This window comes from Taudactylus pleione, unplaced genomic scaffold, assembly GCF_031769625.1.
Source record: "Taudactylus pleione unplaced genomic scaffold, aTauple2 ptg000198l, whole genome shotgun sequence".
Taxonomy (NCBI): Eukaryota; Metazoa; Chordata; class Amphibia; order Anura; family Myobatrachidae; genus Taudactylus; species Taudactylus pleione.
The window spans coordinates 20,074,526-20,102,118 of record NW_028284600.1 but is presented as its reverse complement, the minus strand read 5'-3'; the positions used below and the strand labels follow the sequence as shown (position 1 = coordinate 20,102,118).

Here is a 27,593-nt window from a genome sequence, read left to right as displayed (position 1 = left end):
TCAATATAGACCCTGGCAACATTTTGCGCTGAATCGCGTCATTGTGGCCCGCTCCCTGCATCCCAGTGCCGTTAATCTCGCCATTGTGAAGGGGGGACAGGGCCACGATGATGCGATCGTGCCATCACTCCCCATGCTCCGCCTCCAATGATGCGTAATTACTGCGTCACAACCCCTTTTGTAGCGACACGCCCCCCGACGTGGAAGCCCGACAGCTCCGTAAGGAGGGAGATAAAAGTCAGCAAGTATGCTTTATATTGTTTTGAGATATATCTTTCTGATTGAGATCAAATTAAAACTAAGAAGACATTAAGCCTACTGTATATACAGTATACGAGTAGTTCACTAATGGCAAACATGAAACACGACTAATAATAAACGTACCAAGTGGCCTTCGTTCCAGTACATGTCTGGATTAACTGGATGGACGGTAAAGCACAGCAAACGGAGGCATTTTCCAGCTAAGTAAAAACACTTTGCCTTCATATCATTACAGCCACCGGTTATTGTCAGAGCACTCGCCAAGTGAGACAGAGCTGCCGAGGCCACAGTACGGCCCAGTGTTTTCCACTCCTGTAAGAAACAAGGCATCACTTACATCAGACAAGACAGACCTGCAGTTATTAAATACACACTGCCATTTCTTATACATATTCTAATTTACTAACAATAAGCAACATTAGTACATAAGATATATGGAACCTGTAATGTGTATATACAGTACAGTGGCGTAACTAGGGCAGGGCGAGCGGGGTGCGTGCCCTGGGCACCGCCGGCCACGGTACCGGCCCGCCCGCCCTAGTTAGCCAGTGTAGCGCCGACCGCAATGAGTGCGGTCAGCGCTACACATTTACACAGGACCGGCGCTAGGCTTCCAGCGCTAGGTCCTGTGCTGCACGCCTGAGCCCGTTCCCTCCCCCTGAGCGCTTGCCCAATAGCGCCAGGAGGCGGGCTCAGGCTGTGCATAACACACGCATCTCGGCCAGCGCGTGTGTTAAACAGCAGCCAATGGATGCGTGTGTTAAACAGCAGCCAATGAGAGTCAGATAGACTCTCATTGACTGCTGCAGCACCCACTGCAAGAGCCGGACTTCCGTCCGGCTCCTGCAGTGGGTAATGGGACTGACGTCATGACGTCTATCCCATAATGCTGAGCGCGCCAGCCCGGGCGGGAGCGGCGTCGCAAGCAGGACCAGGAGCAGAGGTTCAGGTAAGTATATTTATATATATATATATATATATAGAAAGATAGGAACGACCGGCACTCTAGGACAAATACTGCAACAACGGGCTTGACTCGTCCGGCTGGTAATTACAAATGTATCGGCTGTACCACATGCAGTTTTTTTAGAAACCGGCAACGCATTCTATCACCCTAGATCGGGTAAAAAGTTCCTCATTAAATATCCTTTGACATGCTCTAGCAAGTTTGTAGTGTACATTGTTAGGTGTCCGTGTGGCATGCTATATGTGGGCAAAACGTCTCGTCAATTCAAAGAGATGATGGAATTACACCGCTCTAACATTAGAGTGGCTATTGAAGGAAGAGGATCAGACCAGCCTGTGGCTAAACACTTTAAGGACTTTCATCACAGTGTTTCTTCTATCAAATACAAAATGATAGATTGGGTGCCCCCCAACCTGAGAGGTGGAGATAGGGACCGTATTTTGCTCCAAAAAGAAGCCTATTGGATCCACACTTTACAGACTGTGCATCCACTGGGACTAAATGAAATGCTATCTTTGAATTGTTTTCTTTAATTGTTTTCTTTAATTTTTTGTTATTTTTATTATGTCCTTCTCAGCTATGTTTGGATTATCTATGTGGACACTATATGGTACCCTTGGATCACTGATGGACAGTTATTTACGTGCATCCTGATATTATTGTATGTATTCATATCATAGTTACTTTTATGTAGTTGGCCGGTTACGCGGCACCTCTTATGGAGCTGTCTATGATGATGCGTATATTATATTATGATTATGCCGTCCTATGTCATTTTTCTTCATATGAAATGACACAGTATCCAGCCTGCCCACTAGCATTATGTGATTGTTTTACATCTCAACGCAGATACAGCTTGTTATGATGTTGTTCGGAGTTGGCGCTGGGTCTCAATAGTTGTATTATGTTCCCCAGTTGTCATGGTGATTGTATACACGAGTATCCACGCCCCCTTTTCCTGTGAGTCACCGACCGCCGGCGCCATGCGCGCCTATGACGTCATCGGGACTCGAGCAGGTTGGCGTGACACGAGCACCAGGGTGATTATGGTATGTATATATGTTTGTTTGTTCACATTATATCTCTTGATTGTGTCTTGATAAAAGAGCTGAAATGCTCTGAAACGTTGACCTTACATTAGACAGCGTCATACTTGTCCCTGAGTTCCGTCCATCACCGACATATATATATATATTTTTAACCTATCTGCACAACGGGGGGGGGGGGGGTGGCTACTACTGGGGGGACCTCTACTGGGGGAGGGGTGGCTACTACTGGGGGAGGGGTGGCTACTACTGGGGGTGCCATTGGGAGGACCTACTCTACTGGGGACTACTACTTGGGGGGAACTACCACTGGGGGTATTATAAAAGGGGCCTACTACTAGAGGCACTGCACTCGGGGGACCACTACTGGGGGCAATAATAGGAAGGGCCACTACAGGGGGTACTGGATAGGGGGGATCACTACAGGGTGCCTGCATAAGGGGACCACTACTGGGAAAACTGCATGGGGGGGGGGGGGGGGGAGACTACTGCTGGGGGCACTATATAAAGGGCACTGCATAGAGGGGGGGGGGGACTACTACTGGGGGCACCATATAAAGGGCACTGCATAAGGGGATACCGCTACTGGGCGCACCGCATTGTGGGGACTGCTAATGGGGGCACTGCATAAGGGGGAACACTACGTGGGGCACTGCATTTGGGGGGGCCACTACTGGGAGTACTGAGTAAGGGGAACTAATTGGGGGCTGTATAAGGGGTACCACTACTGGGGATACCGTATAAGGGGCACTACTATGGGCCTGCATAAGAGGGACCACAACTGCATACTGGCGGTACTGTATAAGGGGTACTACTGGGGTTAAGGTGCATATGGATAGGAATGTTCAGCGTGAAAATTAAGGGGTGTGTCATGTTGACACACCCCATTTTTAAGTGACCACGCCCATTTTTTTCCGCACATCTTTGTATGTTTTTTTTTTGGGGGGGGATGCAGACTATGCAGCGGCCACCTCTGTGGCGATGTTATGTACAGTAAGAGGACTCGGAGGGTCAGCTTAGCCTGAGCAGTCAATTTTAACAAATGTTGTGCTGAGATGAGCCCACTGATACTGATACTGCCATATATAACTGGGATTCTGACAAATGCCAGAGCTGACAGATTGGGACAGCTCCTCACCTTCCTATTCCAGATAAATGTATTGACTTCATTTAATGTTTCATTTGTCTCCTTCACTACATAGCCCTATGGATAAATTCAGCTGTATAAGTAACAGATAATAATATCAGTGTAAATTATGAGGATAATGAAAGCCACAGAAGACACCATGTGAAGATGCAAGGCATTACGCTATTACAAAACGAGTGCTAGCCCTGTTCATATCACACAGATTCCCCACTAGTTCATGGCTGTGCAATATTTGTAGATACAGGACAAGGCACTAATAGGGCACTCATGCTATATTTCCTATCCCTCAGCACAGTGGGTCTATCAGGTACTTATTGCACAGGGAGAGCCTGACTAGCTGATCCCCTATTTACAATGGACAATAGTAATTTCTCCCTGAGCCAACCACTAATATCAAAGTCAGTAGTATGACCTGACCTTACCATTTCTCTACACAGCAGGATCTATATAAAATATTATATGAAACATGGTTACTGTGTGGAATCCATTTACAACTGCAAAGAAGAATGAGAGGGGAATTCAATTAAAGGGAGGTAGCCCAGGGCTTTAACGCTGGGGGCAATTCAATTAGCCTCTCGCATTCGACGGATAGCCTTGTTAACACGTTAAACACGTGCGTTTACACGGGTTATCAGGCGTAAACGCACAGGATCCATGATAAGCTCACGGATCTGTGCATTATTACGAGGTACAAACAGCCAATTTTTATTTTTAAATACCAATTAGTAAAAGTGTTCAATAAGCATTAGGAATAGATCAATGAACCAAAATAAAGCGTGCACACCTGTTCAATAGAGTTATAATCAGGGGTAGATCTGACAAACTCTTCAACAAAGACACGGAGGATGCCTTTGCTTTTCTTCTCTTGTAATTTCTTGCTCTCCTCAATGGTGATGAGTTGGATGATTTCCAATGAGAGTTCAGCAAAACCAAGCTTCATCTTCACAAGTTTCCTCTGTACTGGCAAACTGATACCCCCTGCCTGCAAAGCAAATGAAATCATGATGCAGTGTAATCCACAATGTCTATAGAAGGCTTAACATGCTCCGCGATGATCAGGGAGAAATAACTAACATATTAAGATGAAAAATGCATTGGATGCCATGGACATCTATGGTGGTTATTGAAAAATGATCACAAATTCAATAAAACATGACTTAATAATTATTTAGAATAGGCTGTCCAAACTGAGACCTGATGGCAATGTATCATTTTGCTGAAGACTTTCATGTACTGCATTGCATATTTATTATATTGGTTATTGTATCACATTCTATGACATATTAAACTATTTTATATAGGCTTCAATTGCAATTAGTGCCAAGAGTAGTGTTTTGGTAGGAGAATTAAAATGTAAAAGGAACAATAAAAAGTGACCGATCATGGAAAACACAGGGGGTTTTATGATTGACATTCCACTTTTTTTGTCTAAAAACCTAATTGTTGATATATGCATATAAGGGTGACATACTGTACATATAGTGCTTTTTCTCATGCCAAGATCTGAGACTTTGAACATGTTTAAAATGAATTCCTGTGCGGTTAAGGTCGCAGCGTCTCTAATACACTTTTAGTGGACTTTCTCTGTCTCTGCGATGCGATCAAGATGCAAAATTGAAAAGTCAAAGATGGTACGCTACACATCTCAGAGCGTCTCAGGTGTACCGTATGGCGTATTGACTATAGGTGTATAAGGATACATCTCTATGACTACATGCTTAATAGAAGCTGTAAACATCATGGCCATCACATCTGAGCAGTCAAAGATATACTGCAGTGTTTGTTTAAATAATTAACTTCTTGTATGTAAGCTCAGAGAAAAGAATGCTAAAAACAGAATTAAAGGCAAACTTGATACCTCTATTACAAGGTCCCTACTATCTTACCCTAAGGATATAGCGGATCGCTTTGCTACTTATTATGAGCAGTTGTATAATCTTAAGCATGACCCCATTATCCCCCAACCCAATGAGGACACTATAAATTACTTCTTAGACTCAATCAATCTGCCCTCCCTGCCTCCTGATGAAGCCAATGCCTTATGCTCCCCGTGGACCTCTGATGAAATTTCTGCGGCCATTAAGTCTCTTAAAAATGTTAAGGACCCGGGTCCAGATGGCTTCACCAACTGTTCTATACAACTTTTCAGACTGACCTCATCCCCCTTCTAGTTGTACTTTATAACTCTACCACAAATAATTCATTTCCCAGGGAAATGTTAGAGGACCAGATCATCATGATCCCCAACCCTGGCAAGGACCCTACTATGTGCCAGAACAATAGACCAACTGCTCTCCTAAACACTGACCTCAAGTTATAAGCGAAGCTAATAGCAAATAGATTGAATCCTATTCTCCCTCGTCTGATCTCTTATGATCAGATTGTTTTTTATCCTGGGTAGGCAAGCCCCTGATAACACTAGACGGGTATTCAATATAGGTCCCTGCTTCTAATCTGGTCCCATGGTTTTGCTTTCCTTAGATGCAGAGAAGACCTTTGATGGGCTCCACTAATTATAAATGTCTGGGGTACTTGCCAAGTTTGGCTTTCCTGGTCAATTCCTTAGAGCTATACTCACATTGTATCATAATCCCTCTGCCCATTTCTTTAGTAATGGATTTCTTTCTAGGACTTTTGACATATCTAATGGAACCCAGTCAGGGGTGTCCACGTTCCCTTTTAATCTTTGCCCTAGCAATAGAGCACTTGGTGGAAAAAAATAGATCCTCCTCTTCAATTACCGGCATACCTATTGGCTCTCTTCACCATAAGATATGCCTGTTTGCTGACGATGTTATTTTATTTGTCACTAACCCTCATTCTTCCCTCCCTGCCCTCCATGATATTCTACAAACTTACTGGGCTGTTTCATATTATAAGTTAAACACCACCAAAACAGAGGCTTTGGCTTACGGTATGGATCAATCCTCCCTACTTGCTCTTCAATCCCAATTTCCATATTCTTAGCAAAATTATAGTTTTAAATACCTAGGCATCCAGATTTCTGTGATCCTTCATGGTACCAACAGTTTTCCAGTCTCACTAAGTCATGGATGAATCATGAAATTTCGTGGCTAGGTTGCATTTCATCTGTTAAAATGTTGTTGCCCAAAATTTTATACCTATTTCGAGCAATCCCCTCTAGTTTTGTGTGGTGGGGTAAAACACCCAGATTGTCTAGGTTTCATCTTTCTCGTTCTTAATCCAGAGGCGGACTGTCTGCCCCCAACTTCGAATTTTACCAATATGCATGTCTCATTGGCTTTACCCCTTCTTTCCTAAACCCTGGGTGATCTTTTGCAATCCTTTTCCTTTGCAAGATCTCCTCTAGTCTAGCCCAGTTCATAGATCCCTTTGGGCATCTAGATTACTTAGCATATCTGACTCTCTTAAAGTTTGGGACAAATTGATCAAGCTTCTTGGGGATTTCTCACTCCCTTCAATCAATATTTCTATATTAGCAGTATCTAAGTTGATCCCAGACTTAGAGTTGACATACTGGATCACTCAGGGTACCCTGTCTCATCTAAAATCCTTTACACAGATTCAGGAACAATATATCCCTGCTAATGATCTTTACAAATATTTGCATATCCGTCATTGGGTTTTTAAAATACTGTTAATTCTCAGCCTTTATCGTCTCCCCTACTCTACACGATCTCTAAATTTTCTGTTGAGCATCTCAAAGGTGGAATAACTTTGTGGCATAGTATATTTTTGTCTTCTCTAGAGGAAACCAAACTAGCTACCCACACCATATGGGAAGTAGACCTTCAAATCTCATTTTCTCTTTTTATGATTGGGAACTGCTGTTTAAAAATATATTTCAAATGTCTAAATGTATCAATCACTGTGAAATGTTATTCAAAATTATCCATAGAACATACCTCACACCAGACAGGTTGCATAAATTCTGACCTACTTCTTCCAAGATGTGCTGGAGAAACTGTGGAATGGTGGGTTCCTTAGTTATTACACACATTTTGGAGCTGCCCGATAATCCAAACCTTGAGGCTCACAATTTTCCACCATTCCACTTCCAACAGACCTGTGCATTTGTGATCAGTCTATCCTAAGTATCTCTTGTTTTCGTATATTCATTTTTTTTACTGACTAGTGAGGAACAGAGGTTTTTTTTAGTTTTTTTTTCTTTTCTCCCTTGTCCCCCATTTCTGGTATTTTTTTTCCCCTTATCTCCCCCTAGTTCTTCTTGATAATTATTTATGTAATGATTTTGTATGTTCTGTATTACACTTTTTTCAATAAAAATTTATGGAGTTAAAAAAAAATAAACAGCAAATTACTGTAGACTAGGCCAAATAACATCTAAAAGTCAGCCCACTTCTGTAACAGTATTCTTTGGACATATAAAACTAAGATCAACATTTGCTAAAATGACCGTAAGAAAAAAGTATGGAGAAGGCTTGAAATGGATTATGATCTGAAACATACCACATCATCTGTAAAACATGGTGGAGGCAGTGTGATGGCAAAGGCATACATGGCTTCCAGTGGCACTGGGTCACTAGTGTTTATTGATGATGTGACAGAAGATAGAAGGAGCTGGATGAATTCTGAAGTGTATAGGGATCTGTCTGCTCAGATATAGCCAAATTCAGCAAGGGTGATTGTATATCGCTTCTCGGACACTGGACAATGACCCAAAACATAATGAAAAAATAACACAGGAGTTTTTTAAGGTACAGAAGTGGAATATTCTGTAATGGCTGAATCGATCACCTGATCTTAAACCCAATTGAGAATGCATATCACTTGCTAAAGACAAAACTAAAAGGCTGAAAAGTCCATGTACAGTACAAACAACAACTGAAGACAGCTGCAGTAAAGGCCTGGCAAAGCATAACAAAAGAGGAAAACCAGCATTTGGGGATGTTCATGGCTTCCAGACTTCAGTCAATCATTGTCTGCAAAGGATTCTCAACTATATGCTACAAATTAACATTTTATTTACGATTATGTTAATTTGCCCAATTACATTTGAGCCCATTAAAATAGGGGACTGTGTACAAAAATTGTTGCAATTCCTAAACATTTCATACAATATTATTATTCAACCCCATGAGTTAAGGAGAAAGTCTGCACTTTAACTGCATCTCCGTTCAATTTCAAATCCAATGTGGTGGCGTACTACAGAGCCAAAATGATTAAAATAGTGTCAGTGTCCAAATATATATGGACCTGTGCGTGTATATGTATGTATGTATATATATATATATATATATGTATATATATGTATATATATATATATACACACACATACACACCAGTGATTCATTTCAATGTATAAGAAGTTATAAATCTCTTTAAATCATTTGCTCAGAGATCACACTCATATGTCAGTTTATACTACAGTAATACATCGTTTTTAGATATATACAGCGGGTAAAATAAGTATTGAGCACATCAACAGTTTTCTCAGTAAATATATTTGTAATGGGGCTATTGTAATGAAATTTACACCAAATGTCAGCAACAGCCCATGCAACCAACACATGCAAAGAAACCAAACCATAGATGTCCATAAATTAAGTTATGTGTAATAATGTGAAATGACACAGGGAAAGAGTATTAAACACATGAAGAAAGGGAGGTGCAAAAAGGCATGGAAAGCTAAGACACCAGCTGAAATATATCAGTAATTAGAAAGCAATCCTGCCCCTTGCCAGTGCAAATTAATATAAGCTGGTTCAGTCCTAACTGATGGCCTATAAAAAGGGGTCTCATTACCAAGGTGTCACACAAGAAACATCTCATAATGGATAAAAGCAAAGAGCTCTCTCAAGACCTTTGCAACCTTATTGTTGCAAAACATAGTGATGGCATTGGTTACAGAAGGATTTCTAAACTTCTGAATGTTCCAGTGTTTTTATTTGAGGTGTTTCAGTGGAATCGGTATGTAATGCCGGCTGTCGGGATACCTCATATCAAAATACCGACATCGGCATCCCGATGGTTGTCTCCCAACAGGGGCCTGGTAAGTATACTTGCCCTCCCTCCTTCTCCCCCTAACCCTCCCTGCTTGCAGCCTAACGCTATGGAACATAATACTGTTCCTGACGAAGGTTTGATTAAACCAAAACTGTTGAACAGAATACTTTAGGTCTCGTTGACCATCTGTTATTAGACCGTGAGTGCCGTATATATATATATATACACACACACATACATACACACACACACACAGACACACACGTACAGAGATGCTATAGCTATTTGTGGAAATAATCTTATACGCTTGGTGCTTGCTTTGATGAAAAAGTTATTTCCAGTTATTTATATAGTGCATACATACAGTATTATACAGCACTTTACTATAACTGGCCATTCACAATAGTCCCTGCTCCGGTGGAGCTTAGTTTAAACGCCCTACCACATGTACGTGAACACACCAAAATTATTATTTTTATTATTTTTTCATCGAGAGCCGATTAACCTACCAGTATATTTTTTATTGTAGGAGGAAACCGGAGCACTTGGAGGAAACCCACGCAAGTACGGGGATAATATACAAACTCCACACAGTTTGGGCTGTGGTGGGAATCAAACTCATGACCTCTGTGAGGCAGTAATGCTAACCATTACACATCCGTGCTCGCCCATCAATCTCTTAAAAAAGACTTAATGGGGAAACTGTATCTACGCAGAGCTGGACACCGTATAGTGCAGCCTGAATGCAGTGTTTCAGAGTATTGAAAAATTTTATTTCATTATTAAGAAGATACTGTTCTAAAACATACAGAATATTGCCTTTATAAAGTAGTGATGAATCCCCTCTGAGCTTTGCTCAAAAGCCCCAGTCAAACAAGACTAAATATCCAAGGATCATTCCTTGACCCTGGGGCATTACATGGAAATTAAAGTATAAATTCTTGTTATCCACTGAACTGTACCATATGGCTGCAGATGGTAGACAAATAGAAATGGAAAAAACAAACTTGAAACCTGTGGAGAGCATACAGAATATGAAAGAAACCCCACTTCCAAGCTCAGTGCTTTGGGTTTTAAGGCTAGAAAACAACAACAAATGTTGCCAATCCTAATGTGACAGTACAATAACCTATTTGAATACACCTAACGGAGATTGCATGCTGGTTATGTTACTATTTTTAGATCAATTCCTATTTAATGAGTAAAGGTTTTACATAAATTTTGTTTTTGTTTTCAGAGTGTTTGGGTTTATCTTGCAAACTACACAGTTGATATTAATCTGTATCCATAGGAACAGAACACATGAGCAATATTTTCTTAACAGAACAATGCACACATAAATCTTGTCAAGATTTTTAAGGGGGGAAGGGGCGGAAAGTTCATCAAGATATAAACCAAAATTTTTTAGTAATAAATAATATAGGAAATGCCCACACAATTCTAAGAAAAATAATATAGTATTAAATTACATTCAGACACGGCTTCTGCCATCGCGATCCTGTGCATATGCACAAATTAACAAGCCTCCTGGCTTCTAGAGACCGCATTGGCTACAGCTCCTAGAAGCTGGGAGGGTCTGCAGTAATAGCAGGGAAGTGGTGCTCTCAGCGATTGCATTTAGGTCCGGCAGACCCAGGAGGAGAATTCCCCCCCCCTTCAGGACTGCCTTTCCATCATGTGATTAGCAGAGAGGCAGGACGTCCCGGACACCTGTCCCTACGCGTGTCCGATTTTACTGGAGGGGGGACGTAAAATTCACCACTGTATCCACTTGTGAAAGTAGCTGCCATCACTATCAACAAACATTTGGCACAAATGATCCGCCCTAAATCATACAGATCTCGGCTTAGATTCAGAGATGTATACAAATTTTGCCGCTGTTGCATCTTTGTATGCAGAGACTGTGCAATAAAATGCAAAAACAGCACGAGGTGTCTTACGTAAAAAGAACCCCACTGCTGGCTGCTCTGATCCGCTGCTGTGTCCCCATGGAATCGGTATGAATTACCGCTGGACCCCTGGCCGGCAGTTCAAATCCCGACAGCGGCTGGCCGACAGAGGAGGAAATCCCGATCCTCCCCAGGTAAGTATAAACTAACCTATTTTTCCCCCTAACCTTCCTTTAGGGTGCCTAACCCTAATCCCCCTCTAAGTGCCTAAACCTAACCCTCCCTTTCCCGCCGCCTAAACCTAAGTTCCCCGGGGGGTGCCTAACCCTAACTTCCCCCCAAGGGTGCCTAACCCTCCCTCCCCCTAGCCTAACCCGAACCTCCTGGGGGGGTGCCTAACTTTAAGTCCACCCGGGAGCCCTAAACCTAACCCTCGATCGGGATGCCGGGCGCCGGTCTCCCGGCGTCGGTAAAATAACAGGCGTCTAGATTTAGACGCCTGTCACTCATCCCTAATCGGGAATAAATTGTCTGGAAGCCGGCGGTCAGCATTCCTTCCGCCGGCTTCCTAAACGTATACCGTCCCCACTGTCGCCCAGTTACACTCATTCAGGCGCAGTAGAAGTATACATTTGAGGACATAAAGTATAAAAGATGAAGAGAAAAAAAAGTAATGCAAAGGATAATCTATATAATAAAACTGAGTTATGATAAGAGAAAAAGGGAGTTGGGGGGGAGACAGATGGAGTTAGAGGGGGAGAGAGAGGAGGAGAAAAGAGTTGAGGGAACACTGAAGAGAGAGTGAGGGGTATATTTACTAAAGTGAGGGTTTTTAGAAGTGGAGATGTTACCCATAGAAATCAATCAGATTCTACTTAACATTTATCTAGCATCTTCTAGAAGATAATACAGTAGCTAGATTCTGATTGGTTGCTAGGGGCAACATCTCCACTTCTGAAAACCCTCACTTAAGTAAATATACCCCTGAGAGAGAGAGAAATACAGAGTCACCTCAAAGCACTCCGCTTCATCCCTCCCCATCCCAACCGCTGTTATTACTTACCCCGTTCCCGGCGGCTGGTCTGTTCCATCGATGCAGTGGGAGCCGGACTCCCACAGCACATGACACAGATGAGATAGCTTAGGACAATATTTAATAGAAATAAACAATGATTTCTTGACACCAAAACCAAATTGTGAGCACTAGTCGCACGTCTTATCGCATCGCATGTGTCCACAAAATATGTCACCTGTTACTTTCTTTAAAATATAGGAATAATTCTTAACAATGTATCATCAATGCGTAATTAATATAAACATGTCAAATGACAAAGCTGAGAAACATATTGTTGTTTACCTCAGTATATGAAGAGCTTTCAACACTGTATTTTATTTGTTCAATAATACGGATTGCTTGCTCTGCTACAATATATGCATCCAAATAGTAACTGTGCTTACGTTCCTCATCTTCTACCAGGCTTGCCAGAGTCCTTAAAGAAAGTAAAAAAACGGAAATAAAGGACAGCAAGAAATGAAGAGTAGAAATAAGGAGCCAGAATAATAATGTGTAATTAATATATGATACAGATGAATAAAACCTCTTCATTCATTAAATATTTTGCATATGTATAGAACATTCCTGTAATGCACGATTTTATCAAAAGCCCCAGTTGATATAGTCAAAGATTATACTTACTCTGGTCATTAACTTATTTTTGAGTGTAAGTTATACCATAGGGCACATAAATCCCCACTGATTCAGTTGACTTGTTACAGCACTTACAGTATGAGAACACAGTGATAAATATTAAAGGGTAATGTTACATATACTGTATGCATGGATAAGAGCTAAAACATTTACATATACTGTACATAATTAGTTCTAGACAACACAGCTGATAGGCTGCATCTTAAGCTGTGTACACACTGGAAGATATACTGGCCGATCAATTGATCGGTAAATATATCATGTGCCCGTCGGCCAGTGTGTACCAACGATATGTCTGTGAACGGTGTCGTTCACAGACATATCGCGATAGACTGCCCACGCATTTGCAGCAGAGGCCGCAGGGTAGGGGGGGGGGGGCATCTTTTAAAAAAAAAAAATTATTGGCCTCAGATTACCCCAAACTCACCTTTTTTCTAATTGTTTTTTAACATTTTTGTTTTATTTGTTTGCATTAAAACTGAAAGTTTGCTTTTTATAATTTTGTTTTTTTAAATGCACAAATCAGCCATTTGCCCCATTTTAAAACAGCAAAATATTTTTCTTTGAGACAGTAATAGACATCAATACTCTTTACCATTGTTTATTTTATTTTATTTAGGGCACAGGCTGTTCCCAAAAATTTTATTTCAAAAACTTCCCATGAGTTTTTGACGAAAATTTTTTTGCAATCAATTTTTTTCAATTGGATAGCGCGGGAGTCCGGAACAAGCATATCCATGGTAATGAAAGATTGGTTGCGATAGCTGCAATCATTTTTGTTGACTATGCCCTTAAAAGTCACTGGAGGCAGCCACATTCGCACTTGTGCGAAACACAGAATCAGTTCCTCTGTTTTTGTCTGTGCCTTTTCACAGATTCTGTAAGTTAACAACTGACCTCCTTAGTTCCATCACTCTACTCCTAATCTATATGTCATATAGGCAGGAAAATGTATTTCTGAGTTTTCAATGAGCAACTTCAGGAACATATCCTACTTCAAGAAAAAAAAAGTTATTCCATTAAATTGTAGTACCAATTGTAATTATTTTAAATAGGCAACATCATTTTTGAGTTAGTCTGTATATATATTATTTCCTTTGTATACTTGTATATAAAATGAGGGCATTACCGGAGAATATTTGAGTGTTCCATCATGAATTCGGCTCTGTACTCCTTATGTCCATACCGGAGAAGATCAGCTTCAGTTTGACTCATCTTGTCACATATATCCAGCAGCAACACAATTATCTGAGAAGATGCAGTACCGCTGAGCATCAAGGCTTCAGTAGTTTTTAAAAGAATTGCAAATTTCCTGAAAAATTTAGAGTACTTTGTTATTAATGAGAGCCTTTGCAAAGTTGCTGAAAATGTGAGTAAAATAAAATACATCTGTGCCTGAGAACATACTGTATTCACTTGTTTTTTTTATTCATTTTTTCTTTAATTACCATAACTATTTTGACGTTTTATTTTAATTTATTTTGCAGGATCTAACTAGCAGAGCTCTGTACACCCTTCACTGTGGAGTTGTTGCCCATAGCAACCAATCAAATTCAACTTAACATTTTATCTGGTACCTTAATAGCTACAACATTATTGGTTGCAATGGGCAACAACTTTACTTCCAAAAACCTGCACTTTACTAAACATACCCCTTAAGGCTCCCACAATTTAACAATCTGAAGATTTATCGCCCGATCTAGGATTTACCAATCTAGCAATCTGCGCCCATACATTACAGATCTTTTTCAGTAATTTGCAGATCGATTGCAGCAAATACAGATCTGCCAATCTTGAAAGGCCCATCATTGTACTAGTAGTGATCTGCAAATCTGCTGATCATGTCCATACACTAGCAATCTACAGCCCCAATCCATCTGTGAAATCCAACATGTTGGACAATCTGATTTAACAATTTCAATCACTTTTTGGTTGCAATGTGCGATCTGTGAAGCCCATACATTGCAGATTTTTATACACAATCGATTGCTAGTGTATGGGGGCCTTTAGAGAGGCATGACAAGGTTGGAAGGGGTGTATAATCATGGGGGAAGGGACAATTCACACAAACTCTTGCAGGGCTGTGGTATATTTTGTTGACATTCATTGTGTCAACATTCATGACGACGACATGAGAATGTCCACATGATCGTAATATCGACATTAGAATGTCGACAAAATGTCCCTGGTCTAGTGGTAACTTTCCTGGTATGCCGGCTGCAGTGGTGTCTTCCGGATCCAGCCGTAAGCTGATAATGACTTCCAGCTCATCCGGCACGGCTTTCTGTAGTAAGTGTGACTACTGGTAACCACTAACCCTCCCACTAGTGCCTAACCCTAACCCTCTGCTGCCGTGCAGAATGTTGACATTTCAGATGTCGACAATGAGAACATGTCAGCATTCTGCACATGCCGACATGTTCAATGTCAACATCATGACTACATCCCACTAGCAGGTGCTCGATCCATGGTGCAAAATACAAACTGCTAATGATAACGATTGGCAGCCACTGCTGACTTGCTGAGTTTATCCCTCCCACTGATAATATTGAGCTGTGATCTATTTGCATTAATACTCTGAAACTTGCAATCAGCCAGAAACAATAAAGGTGATTCCTATGTGATCCTTTAAAGGGGAAGAAAGTTGTTTTTATTTATTTGTACTTCAATAATAGAACTTTCATTTTCGTTTCAGTTGCATTTTACATAGTGAATATGACTTTATTTCTTATTAATAACAATGTTCATACATATGCGGACTATATTGTGCATGGATTGTGTACTGTAACTTTAGCATTTACAGTACACTGTGAAGACACATTTCCAGGCACATACAGATGTGTCCACATCAGGGGCGTCTTAAGAGAGGAGGTCGGTGTGCACTCCCCGTGCGGGGCCCCCTCCTCTCTCCCCAGTGACCGGCAGCTGACTGACGCGGCTGGCCAGCCACCAGAGCATTAGTGGCTGGCCATTAGGCGGCAGCCATTTTCCGGCGTTCTATGCATGCGCAGTAAACTCTGGGCACTAGAGCAGGAAGCTCACTGGGGCTTGCGGGAATGAGACCCTACCACAAGGGTCTCGTCGCAAGCCCGATGGTCGCGACCATCACCTGGCCGCTCACAAAAGCTGTGGGTGGTCACCCACAGCTTAGCGAGCGGCCAGGAGGCTGGGTAAAAAAAAAAAAAAGCGTCCGCCCTGATTCAGAGCAAGGGCTCGCTTTTTGCAAGCGCCTCTGAATCAGGCCCAATATACATTACATTAATAAATAATTAAGTATGTAAATTAGCCCTTCAAAAAGATGGAGTTGGACAATTTCCAATTGCTGGCAACAGTCAGATGAAATGATAATGATTTTTCTATGTGACCCTCATTATACAGATATGTCCTCTTGCATCTTTGATGTGTACACGGCAAATCTCGCCACGAGAGCAGATACGCATACTGCGTTTGCACTCGCAACTCCATAGGACTGCATGGTGAAATCGCAGAGCACGCCACAGCGTACCGTAGCGTTCACTTCTGCGGGTAATCGCATGGTGCGATCGGCGAGGATGTAAGAGGTCACATCTGTAGAGCGGTATGATTGAGTTTCATGTTAAAAATATACCGTACAAGACAGTTATAAATACATCTCTTAAAAGAGGGACATGTGATAACTAAACTGTGTTGAAAAGAAAAGAGTGGCATGAATGCTATAACTGTCTATTTTTAATAACATAACATTTATTTGCAGATGTGCCCTCATACACTATGGCTTCAATCGCGCCACGCAGCCCTCTCGGTGAACCAGTGCCCCGGGCAACTCGACCACGCCAAGTGTCTGTTTCGTTCAGCTTCTGCTTCTTATTTGCATAAATAAAACAACTGGAAGTGACAAAACGACTCTGCTGGACTACACTGATCAATTTGATGTGTGACATTTGTACATCTGTGTGCGAATAAGTCAGAACGGGAGATGACGAGGCCTTGGAGATAGAGAGGAGAGAGATTAGGTACCAACCAATAAACTCCAAAGTGTAATTTTTCAAACACAGCCTGTAAGGTGACAGTTAGGAGCCGATTGGTTGGTACTTTATCTCTCTCTAAGGCTTAGTAAATCTTCCGCAAAATCTGTATATGAAGTGCTACGATGCAGCGGCCGTGGCTTTTCCTAACGCCAAGTTCCGTTACACGTTTAAAACGTATTCCTGTGCGGTGGAAGTGGCAGCCTAGCTCCCCTGGTACACTGTGAGAATCTTTTTGCTGAATCTACAATGCAAATAGGATGCAAAATATAAGGGAAAAGATGGTACACTACATCTCTCGGAGCATCTCACACCATATGGCGTATAGATACTTGGTGTATGAGGACACATCTGTATATAGTTTTAATATAGTTTTCTGTGCTTTACAATTTGGTACAAAACAGTAACAAAACTGGGTATTCACAGACAGAGAGGTAAGAGGGCCCTGCTCGCAAGCTTATAGCCAGTGCTTAAAGTGGTCCTAGAGACGTGGCGGAACTCTCCCTCGGCGCTTTATCAATAAAGGTACAGTGTGCGCCGTAGGCGCGCACCACAAAAATTGGCGTGGTCTCAAAAGAAAGGGGCGTGGTCTCAAAATAGTATCCCCAATTCAAATTACCCCACACAGGTGCACAATCTTATTCACATCACACTGCTAATTAGTGCCCCTGATTCCTTACACCACATAGTAGTGCCCAAATTCATGTTATGACAGACAGTAGTGCCCCTTTTACACAATGCACACCTCTAGTGCCCCTTATACACAATGCCCACGGTAGTAGTGCCCCTAATACACATCATGCCCACAGTACTAGTGTCCCTTATACAATGTCCCCAGTAGTGGTGCCCCTTATGCATTGCCCCCAGTGGTGGTGCCCCTTGTGCAGTGCCCCCAGTAGGTGGTGCCAATTATGCAGTGCTCACAGTTGTGGTACGCCTTATGCATTGGCCACATTCGTGGTGCCCCCGGGAGTAGTTCCCCTTTTGCAGTGCCCCCTATGCAATGTCCCCATTAGTAGTACCCCCTGTAGTAGTGACCCCAGTAGTAGTAGTGCCCCCATTAGTAGTGCCCACCATAAGTAGTGCTCCCAGTGGTAATGCCCCTTACACAAACCCCCCCCCAAAAAATACAATACTTACCTTAAGCCTCGCTCCTGCGTCCACTGCCGTCTAGTCTGTCTGCTCCTCGGAACTATGGGAGAGACAACATGACGGCTCTCCCAAAGTGCCCATGGCAGGAGCCGGAAGCCGGTGCTCAGGAGTGAACTCCAGCCTCCGGCTGCCGCTGTAGGGAAGGAGCCGGGAGCTCTCTTGTAACAAAATCTCAGCGGGCGCCTAGAAGAAGCGACGCCTCCCTGAGGCGCAGGGCTGGCTGAGCGACTGGCCAGGTAAGGTGAGCCAGAGGAGGTGGAACTTGTTCCACTTCCAAATAGAACTGATGGAATGCAGTTCCGCTTTAACCCCTGCTTATAGCCTTTAGGTAAATATGAATTTGATACATGAGGGTAAATGCTACATGTATCTATCAAGCCAAAATGCAAGGGCAGAAACTGCTCAGTGGGCTGCACAGTATGATCCAGTCATAAAGCAATGTTGGCAGCAATTGTGGCCTTGGATCAGAGGGATGTTAGAGTATGGATAGAACACATATAAATCGTATTTGAACTATTAGAGGGGAGCTAATTAATTAGAATAGCTATGAACAACAGGGCTTTAGTTTTCAAAAGCTCTTATTCAAAAGAGCAGTGGTTCCCAAACCGGGTGCTCTGGTGCTTGCAGGGGTGCCACAGGTTCTTGGTCCAGGAACAAATAAAATTAATAATGACACTGACCATAAAAATGTGGAGAAACAGAAGTATAACCACCACATAACTGGACGTAAGGATGACAGGATGCACAATTTACTTCATTTTATATTTTTCCTGAATGTCTCAATAAGAAACATTAGGCCTAGGGATGCTGTGCAGAAAGTGATGATACTCTAGAGCCCCGTGACTCTAGAAAGTTTGGGAACCAACGCAACAGAATACAAAGTGCTCGGTATAAGATTTTGATTTGGCAGCATTTTCTTGATTATATGTTGCTTTCCTTTTGCACTTACAGTAACTGCACTAAACAGTACAAATAGAATCTACTTGGTTGCTGTGGTAAGATAACAATTCTCCTTTAGACCAATCTCCATTAATAATCCTCACGGTGACAGATAGCGGAAAAAAAAATACAGACACAATTTGAAACCTACCTGGCATTTAACTTCGCTATGAGAAATACATATTCAGATTCTCTGTTTGTTTCTTTTTGAATCATGGTTTTCAAAACATTTACAGTGATTTCCAAAATGTTGGTTGCCTAGAATAAGAGGTTGTTGAGATTGTCATTAAGTTTTTACCAACTTAAGTTGAAGACAATGCTCGACTGTAACTTTAAAGTAGAGCTGAGCAATTGGGTTTTGGCTCGGATCTTTCTGCCAAGTGTGGATCACTGTATGAGGTAAAACGTCATCTTTCACGGACATTTCAGCACAGGTGTCGGAGAAAGATGACGTTTTGTCCGCAGAAGATGATTTTTTGCCTCGTTCTGCCTCATTCTGGGATCCGAACCTGGTGGGAAGATCTGAGCCAAATCCAAACCACACATCTTTAAAGTATAGTCTTAAGAAAGATCAAACATGTTACATAACTCAGGGTGAAAGGTAGCTCACAGTAGTACTGTATTCCACGACTAGCAGTCCTCCATACAACAACATGACCTTTGTAGGCTATGAAAAGACTACACATTAAAGTAAGAGCCTCTAGGCTCTGGGGTTGAGGCATGTCTCTAACTGTAAATAAGTGGTTTGTTTTTCTGAGTATTAGTTCAAATTGGCATCTGGGCTATAAGAAAAATATATGTTCTGCATTAATTAATCATTATAAACCCAGATTAGTAACTTACAGTTCATAGAACAAATGATTTATATTAACCTTACCTTTTTTTGTCCACCTTCCTTATTTTCCCCTAAAACAGCCTCAGACAGAGTCATGGTGGTTTTATACCAATACTCTGCATCTCTTTCTAGACCTTTGCCTTCCAAAAGCAAAGACTTTGCTTGTCCATGGTTATTCTCACTGTTGGCCAGCACCGATAACAGGTACAGACATTGTAATAGGTTATGTTTATCACCAATATCCTGCAAGTAACATAACAGTTAATGATAGGTTACTACTGAAAGGCTAAAAATAAATAAACAATTGTTGATGCTCGGTGATAATGCTGTGTATTCAAATATGACCACCAAGTGGTGTCCTCCTCATGTCAAGTACTTTTAAACCATTTAACAGTTGTAGCCATATCAGAGAAGGTTATTCATACATATAGTATGGTATAAGAATGATAAAACATTTCCTTATCTGGAACTCATTAAAGGCGATGGAAACCCCAGGTTAAATCCCAATATTTCGCTAAGCAGGGCGTCTCTGCTTAGTATGTTAGCAATCACATAAAGCTAACATTCAATCCCGGGGATGATTGCAGCTGTAAATCCACACAGTCAATTCTGTTAAATATTGAGATTCAGATGTGGGTTTCCATTATATTCCAACCATTCCAGATGACACAACTCATATATGTAATAAGAAGTTATTCGTAGTAGGAACTTTGTTTTATGCAGAAAATGGTTTATTAACCAAATTTTGTTTTGCATAACTTTCACAGGAGCCTCAAATCCTTACTGTGCGCAGTTGATAATGTTTAGAGTCATAGATTGGCTATATGTTAGCCTAGTTCCTACAACTTTCAATTTGCCTAAATTTTGCCCTGGAAGAGTTATCTCTGCTGAAACACTCTGTGCTGCTCTTTACATGTTAATGCTGTAATTCGTTACAGATTGTGCCAACTCCACCTTCTTATCTGTGTCCCCAGTTTTGAAAAATGAATGCAACAGGCGCTTTGACCCTGGTGAGATGCACCTCAAATAAATGTATAATTATTTTTGTTTTAAGCTGGGTACACACTTAACGATTTATGTACCCAGCAATGCAACGGACGACCGCACCGCCGACGGGCCGACATGTTGGCACCAGCCGCATCCCACTGCATGGGGTCGTCAGTCGCATTGTCAGATTGAGCTATATATAGTAACTGACTGATGACGAAACGGGAGATCGCATGGGCCGACATACTGTAGTGCATACACACTGGCCGATTCTGATGATACGTCAGCCCGAGCTATCGGATTGGCCAAAATATCATCTAATGTGTACCCAGCTTTAGGCCCGTATTCAATTTGGAGCGAAAATTCCGAGGCAGGACTTTTCGCCGTCATCTGAGGTTTTGCCGTCGAAAAGTTATTGTGCGCATCCCCGCTTATCCCCGTATTCAATTACAAATCGGCGAAAACGGGACCCAGAGAAAACGAAATCGGTGAAAATTCCTGTCATTTTTGGGAAAATCAGCCTGACACCCCCCAAAATATGCTCTGATATGGGGGCTCACTATGGGTACCCCCGAATATACCTGCAAAAGTTATATGGGGTCTTTAAATGGTCTCAATAGGCGCTATTTAGCGTGGTGAAGAAAAGCATTTAGCCACATTTTTTGGGGAAAATAAGTAGACCCATCAAATTTGGGGTACATGAAAATGGGTGCAAGCATATTTTAAAATTGCTATAGTCAAGCATTAAAAAGATCCAAAAACGCACCTTCAGCAAGCACCTGCAATAAAAGAAAAAACTCCCCATACTTGCAGTCCCCCCCAAAGGCTATTTTGCTAGTTTTTGAAGTTGTACCCCCACTTTGAAATTTTTTGCCTACTTTTTCAACGTGCTTTTTTTGGGGTGTCCTTTGTGTGTTTTTCTGCGTTTTTGATGCAGTTAGCGTCAAGGGGGGTGTCCAAAGGGTTCAGGGTGGTTGCCGCAAGCTTGCACCCTAAAACCCCAAATTTGCACTTTTTTCGCCGGATATTCATTGGCGAATCTTTTCCGCTGGTTACAAGGGGCAAACTTTTTGCACCGTCGAAAAGTCGGACAAATTGAATATGGAGGTAAGTGGAATCGGCGAAAAAGTTTAGCCGAGAGAACATTTTCTCAGCCTAATTGAATATGGCCCTTAGACTCTTTTTGAGTGTTATTCTCCACATTGCTTCAAAACGGTTCTCTTTTAGTTTTAATAAATTCCGTGAAAGCTCTTATGACCTTCAATAACACTGTCTCACCTGGAGAGACTTATAAGCCTGAGAAAGAAGAATCCGAGCTTGCTGAAAAAATCCGAGCTGTATGAGTACATCAGTCTTCTCCAGCCACAGATATGGAAAGGAGAGTCCACTTAATCCTTTACCATCTGCATTCATGCTCAGCAGCTAAAGAAAACAAAAGGCTACTAATGAAACCTACTACAGTATGAACATAAACTTACAGGACGGCACAGTATGTCTTTGATAACTCAAGATGTTTTCTACCATCAGACAATTTTAATCAACTGCTTTGCACAAGCCTTCTGGCAAATTCTATTTAATACAGTGTTTTATTTTTCTTTCCTTCTATTTTATTTTTCACCAAAGTCTTTTGATGATCTAAGAGTTGTTATTTTGGCTGTGTACTACCAATTGTTCTGCAAATCTGAGACTGTGGTGGGAGAAGACAGACTGAGAACCTTGAACAGACGTACCCTAAGGCTGCAAAAACTTTAATGCCAATGACTTAGTGTGTGTATGTTTCCTAATTAATATGTGATAACATTGCAGTAAGTACATTGCTTCTTAAACATTTACTGCTCAAAAATGGATGATATGTGCCATGCATTCTCCCAACTACACTAAAGGAAACAGAAATGATCTGATTTATTGGTAATGTTTAGGAGGGATGGATACGGCATGCCGGCGCTCGGGGTCTCGGCGGTCAGAATCCCAATGCTGGCATCCGGACAGCGTTAGTATACTGACACCTGTTAAGTATCCTAACCCTCCCTCCCCGTACCGTAAACCTATCTTCCCCCCTAGAGCCTACAGGGCCGGCTTTACCAATAAGCAGCAGCCTAGGGTGCCGGGATCTGGGGGGCGCCACTGAGTCTGCCCATCATAAATTAAGCACGTCTCTGAGAGAGGCACACTTTCAGCTGAGAGGCTGGAAAGTGGGTATTAATGTGTCTGTGTGTGCGAGGGGGGGGGGGGGGGGGGTTGGCAGGTGGCAGTTGGCTGATGTTTTGTCTAGGGTGCCCAGAAACCTTGCACCGGCCCTGAGTGCCTAACCCTAACCCTCCACCTCTGGTGCCTAACCCTAACCCCAGGGCCGGATTACTAATGGAGCGGGTGGAGCTTCAGCTCCAGGCCCACCATAAAAATAGGCCCACCGTCCACAAGATCAGCTGGCAGTGTTGATAGGAAAAAAAAAATCCTGCTTCAAATTGCCAGCTGCTGTGTGGCATGTGCTCTCCATGGCCCTGCACACAGAGCCGGATTAAAAGGGGGAAACGGAACTCGGACAGTAATAAAACAAGAAATATGGTAAGAACTTACCTTTGTTATCTCTGTTTCTACGAAGTCCATAGGGTCCACAGGGTTGACCTTGGGGTATAGCTGGATCTGGATCCATGGGCACCACGCAGTTAAAGCTTTGCTGCTCCCAGGATGCACTTGGGTCCGTCCTCCTCTATACCCCGCCCCGGCCACAGGCACCTCAGTTGGTAAGCAGCTAAGGCCGGAGGAGGAGACTAAACAGAGAGAAGGAAGACTGGAACACACAAGAAACCATACTCACAGAAATGGGAGACGGAAAACCGGTGACCAGCCACACAGCCCATTTGAAGCCAGGTGCGTCAGGGCGGGCGCCCTGTGGACCCTATGGACTTCGTAGAAACAGAGATAACAAAGGTAAGTTCTTACCATATCTCTTGTTTTCTACTTCAGGGTCCATAGGGGGTCCACAGGGTTGACCTTGGGATGTCCCAAAGCAGTTCAACTAAGGGCGGGGACGCTCCTGTGCTGAAAGGAGTACCCGGCGCCCGAAGGATGCATCCTGAGAGGTGAAGGTGTCAAACGCATAGAACCTCAAAAACGTTTGAATTGAAGATGTGGCCGCCTTACACAGCTGAACAGCGGAGGCGCCACGTCTAGCAGCCCAAGAGGGACCCACAGAACGAGTGGAATGAGCCTTAACAGAGGCTGGCACAGGTAAACCCTCCTGTGCATAAGCCTCACAAATAACGGAACGAAGCCAACGGGCTAACGTTTGCTTGTTGGCAGGCCAATCCCTCTTGTGAAAACCGAAGAGGACAAACAAAGAATCCGACTTCCTAACCGAAGCAGTCCGATCCACATAGATTCTAAGTGCCCGGACTACATCTAAGGAAGCCTCACCAGCTGAAAGATCAGGCGACTGAAAAGCTGGCACAACAAGTTCCTGATTAATGTGGAACTTCGAGACCACTTTGGGCAAAAACTCAGGACGAGTGCGGAGCACCGCTCTGTCCTGATGAAAAATCAGAAAAGGAGGGCGACAGGAAAGCGCCCCCAACTCTGACACCCTCCTGGCAGAAGCAATTGCTAGGAGAAAAACGGTCTTGAACGTCAGCCACTTGAGGTCCACCACCTCAAGAGGCTCAAAAAGATGACCCTGCAAGACCCGTAGCACCACCGCCAAGTCCCAAGGAGCCACAGGAGGCACGAAGGGAGGCTGTATCCTGAGAACACCCTGGAAAAAAGTGTGAACATCCGGTAGTGTAGCAATCAGTCGCTGAAACCACACGGACAATGCAGACACATGAACCTTCAGAGAGGCCAGGCGTAAGCCGAGGTCCAAACCTGATTGAAGGAACTCCAAGATTCTGGAAACCCGGAACACCTGAGGATCATAGTTTCTGGATTCACACCACTGAAAGTAAGTGCGCCACACCCTGTGGTAAATCCGTGCGGAGGCAGGCTTGCGTGCCCTAAGCATGGTACCAATGACTGAACTGGAGAAACCCCTAGACCTCAAGACGGCTGTCTCAAGAGCCACGCCGTCAAAGACAGCCGATCCAGATCCGGGTAAAGGCAGGGCCCTTGAGACAACAGGTCCCGACGCTGAGGAAGAAGGTACGGAGCGTCGATGGAGAGACACCTCAGATCGGAGTACCAAGGACGTCTGGGCCACGCCGGAGCAACCAGCACGAGCGTGCCGCCGTCCTGCTTGAATTTCCGCAGAACCCGAGGAAGTAAGGATATCGGAGGAAACAGATACGCCAGGTGAAACGTCCATTTCACCGACAGCGCGTCTACCAGACTGGCGCCTTAGTCTCTTGTCCTTGACCCGTAAACGGGCAACTTGTGATTGTGACGGGAGGCCATCAAGTCCAGCTCCGGCAGCCCCCACCTGTCCACAAGTAGCTGAAACACCTCTGGGTGAAGCGACCATTCCCCGGGATGGACGTCGTGACGGCTGAGGAAGTCCGCCTCCCAATTGAGGACTCCGGGAATGAAGACTGCCGAGATCGCTGGAATGTGACACTCCGCCCAAGCAAGGATGCGAGACACCTCCGACATTGCTGCCCGACTTAAGAGTTCCTCCTTGGTGGTTGATATACGCCACCGTGGTGTCGTTGTCGGACTGCACCTGAACCGGCCGTCCGTAAAGAGCGGGACCGGACGACTGCAGGGCCCGATAAACCGCCCGCAGTTCCAGAATGTTGATGGGAAGAAGAGCTTCTTCCGCAGACCAACGACCCTGAAGTGACAACGAGCCGGTCACTGCCCCCCAACCCCGAAGACTGGCATCCGTCGTGAGCAGGACCCAGTCCGGGATCCAAAAGGGACGCCCCTCGACCAGATGAGCTGTCTGAAGCCACCAAGCCAAAGACTGCCGAACCTCCGGGGACAACACCAGTAACTGAGAGCGGATCCGGTGAGGTAACCCGTTCCATTCCGATAGAATCAGCCCCTGCAGAGGCCGGGAATGGAAATGGGTAAATTCCACCATGTCGAATGTTGACACCATGGAACCCAAAACCCTCATAGCCAAATGGACCGACAGGCGGCAACTGCTCAGGCAACTGTGTATCCTCAGCTGCAGGGAGGAGACCTTCTCCGGGGTCAGGAAGATCCTTTGCTGCCGAGAATCCAGCAGGGCTCCCAAATGAACCATCCGCTGAGATGGAATCAGGGAGGACTTTTTCCAATTTATCAGCCACCCGTGCGCTTGCAGGCAAGCGACCGTCAAGTGGAGATGATGAAGCAGTACCTCCGGGGAACTCGCCAGCAACAGGAGGTCGTCCAGATACGGTAGTAGCCGTACATTCTGGTTCCGAAGATGTGCGGCCATGACCGCCATAATCTTCGTGAACACCCTCGGTGCCGTGGAGAGACCAAAGGGTAGCGCCCGGAACTGGTAATGGTGTTGAAGGATAGCGAACCTCAGATACCGCTGGTGCGAAGGTGCTATCGGAACATGGAGGTAGGCGTCCTGGATATCCAGGGACACCATGTAATCCCCCGGTTCCATCGCCAGAATGATGGAACGTAACGTTTCCATCCTGAACTTGGGAACTCTGAGGAATTTGTTCAGAGACTTCAAGCTGAGGATAGGGCGATGAGAACCATTGGGTTTCCGCACCAGAAACAGAGAAGAATAGAACCCCGTCCCTCGTTGTAATTGAGGAACGGGAACAATGACCCCTGCTGTCAGCAAGGACTCTATAGCTTCCTGAATCTGTAAAGACTTGGTCGTATCCTGAGAAGGACTCGTGCAGAAAAACTGGTGGGGCGGTCTGTGCCGAAAAGACAGGGCGTACCCCTGGGAGACCACTTCTCGAACCCAGGCATCCGTGGTGGTATTGTGCCAGCACTGGGCAAATAGAAGAAGTCGGCCTCCCACTCTGGGGTCCCCCAGAGGCAGGCCCGTCCCATCAGGCAGAAGGTTTATCTTCATGCTTGGAAGAAGGGCGCCTGGCACTCCAGGGCTGCTTCTTGGGCTTAGAAGCGGCCTTGGTCGTCGACTGCCTCGGGAAGGACTGACCTTTTGCCTTGCCCTGAACCCGAAAGGACCGAAAAGCAGAGCTCCGTACCTTGGTAGGAGCAGAAGCCGAAGGGAGGAAGGCTGATTTAGACTTAGCCAGAGTGTCCACAATTTTGTCCAAGTCTGGACCAAAAAGCAACTCCCCATTAAAAGGTAAGGCCTCCAGTCCCTTTTTGGAGTCAGCGTCAGCTCTCCAAGACCTCAGCCACAAGGACCGACGCGCCGACACAGCTGCAGCCGACACCCGAGAGGTTAGCAGGCTTGCGTCTAACGATGCTTCCCCAATGTAGGAAGCCGCATCCCTCATTTGACCTATCAACGCTCTCTGGATCTCCGGAGCATCTTCCGGAAAGGTATCCTCCAAAGCATTGGCCCAGCTCTCGATGGCCTTAGCCACCCAAGAGATGGCCATGGACGGACGGGCCACCGCCCCCGAGAGAGAGTAGATAGACTTCAAACAAGTCTCCACCTTCCTGTCCGTGGGATCCTTCAGGGAGGAGATCGACGGCAAAGGCAGCGTAGCGCTTTTAATTAAGCGGGTAACGTGGGAATCCACCGCTGGAGGAGTTTCCCACTTCCTGCAATGAGCCTCCGGAAACGGATAGTTCGAAGCCAACCGCTTCTGCGGTTGGAACCTCTTGCTGGGCAACTGCCAGGCCC

The 27,593-nt window shown here is 44.0% G+C and overlaps 1 protein-coding gene across 2 annotated transcripts in view; it reads right to left on the bottom strand.

The window, feature by feature from the left end:
- The window catches only part of CFAP46 (cilia and flagella associated protein 46), a 351,236-nt gene that overhangs the window by 87,283 nt on the left and 236,360 nt on the right, over positions 1–27,593 (bottom strand). For both annotated transcript variants that reach the window (XM_088476936.1, XM_088476935.1), the window contains 7 exons: positions 22,163–22,306; positions 19,940–20,140; positions 19,214–19,320; positions 14,097–14,279; positions 12,617–12,749; positions 4,206–4,403; positions 385–573 (listed from right to left, as the gene is read on the bottom strand). In XM_088476936.1, the coding sequence (XP_088333062.1) occupies positions 385–573; positions 4,206–4,403; positions 12,617–12,749; positions 14,097–14,279; positions 19,214–19,320; positions 19,940–20,140; positions 22,163–22,306 (1,155 nt within the window). The remainder of the gene's footprint in view (positions 1–384; positions 574–4,205; positions 4,404–12,616; positions 12,750–14,096; positions 14,280–19,213; positions 19,321–19,939; positions 20,141–22,162; positions 22,307–27,593) is intronic.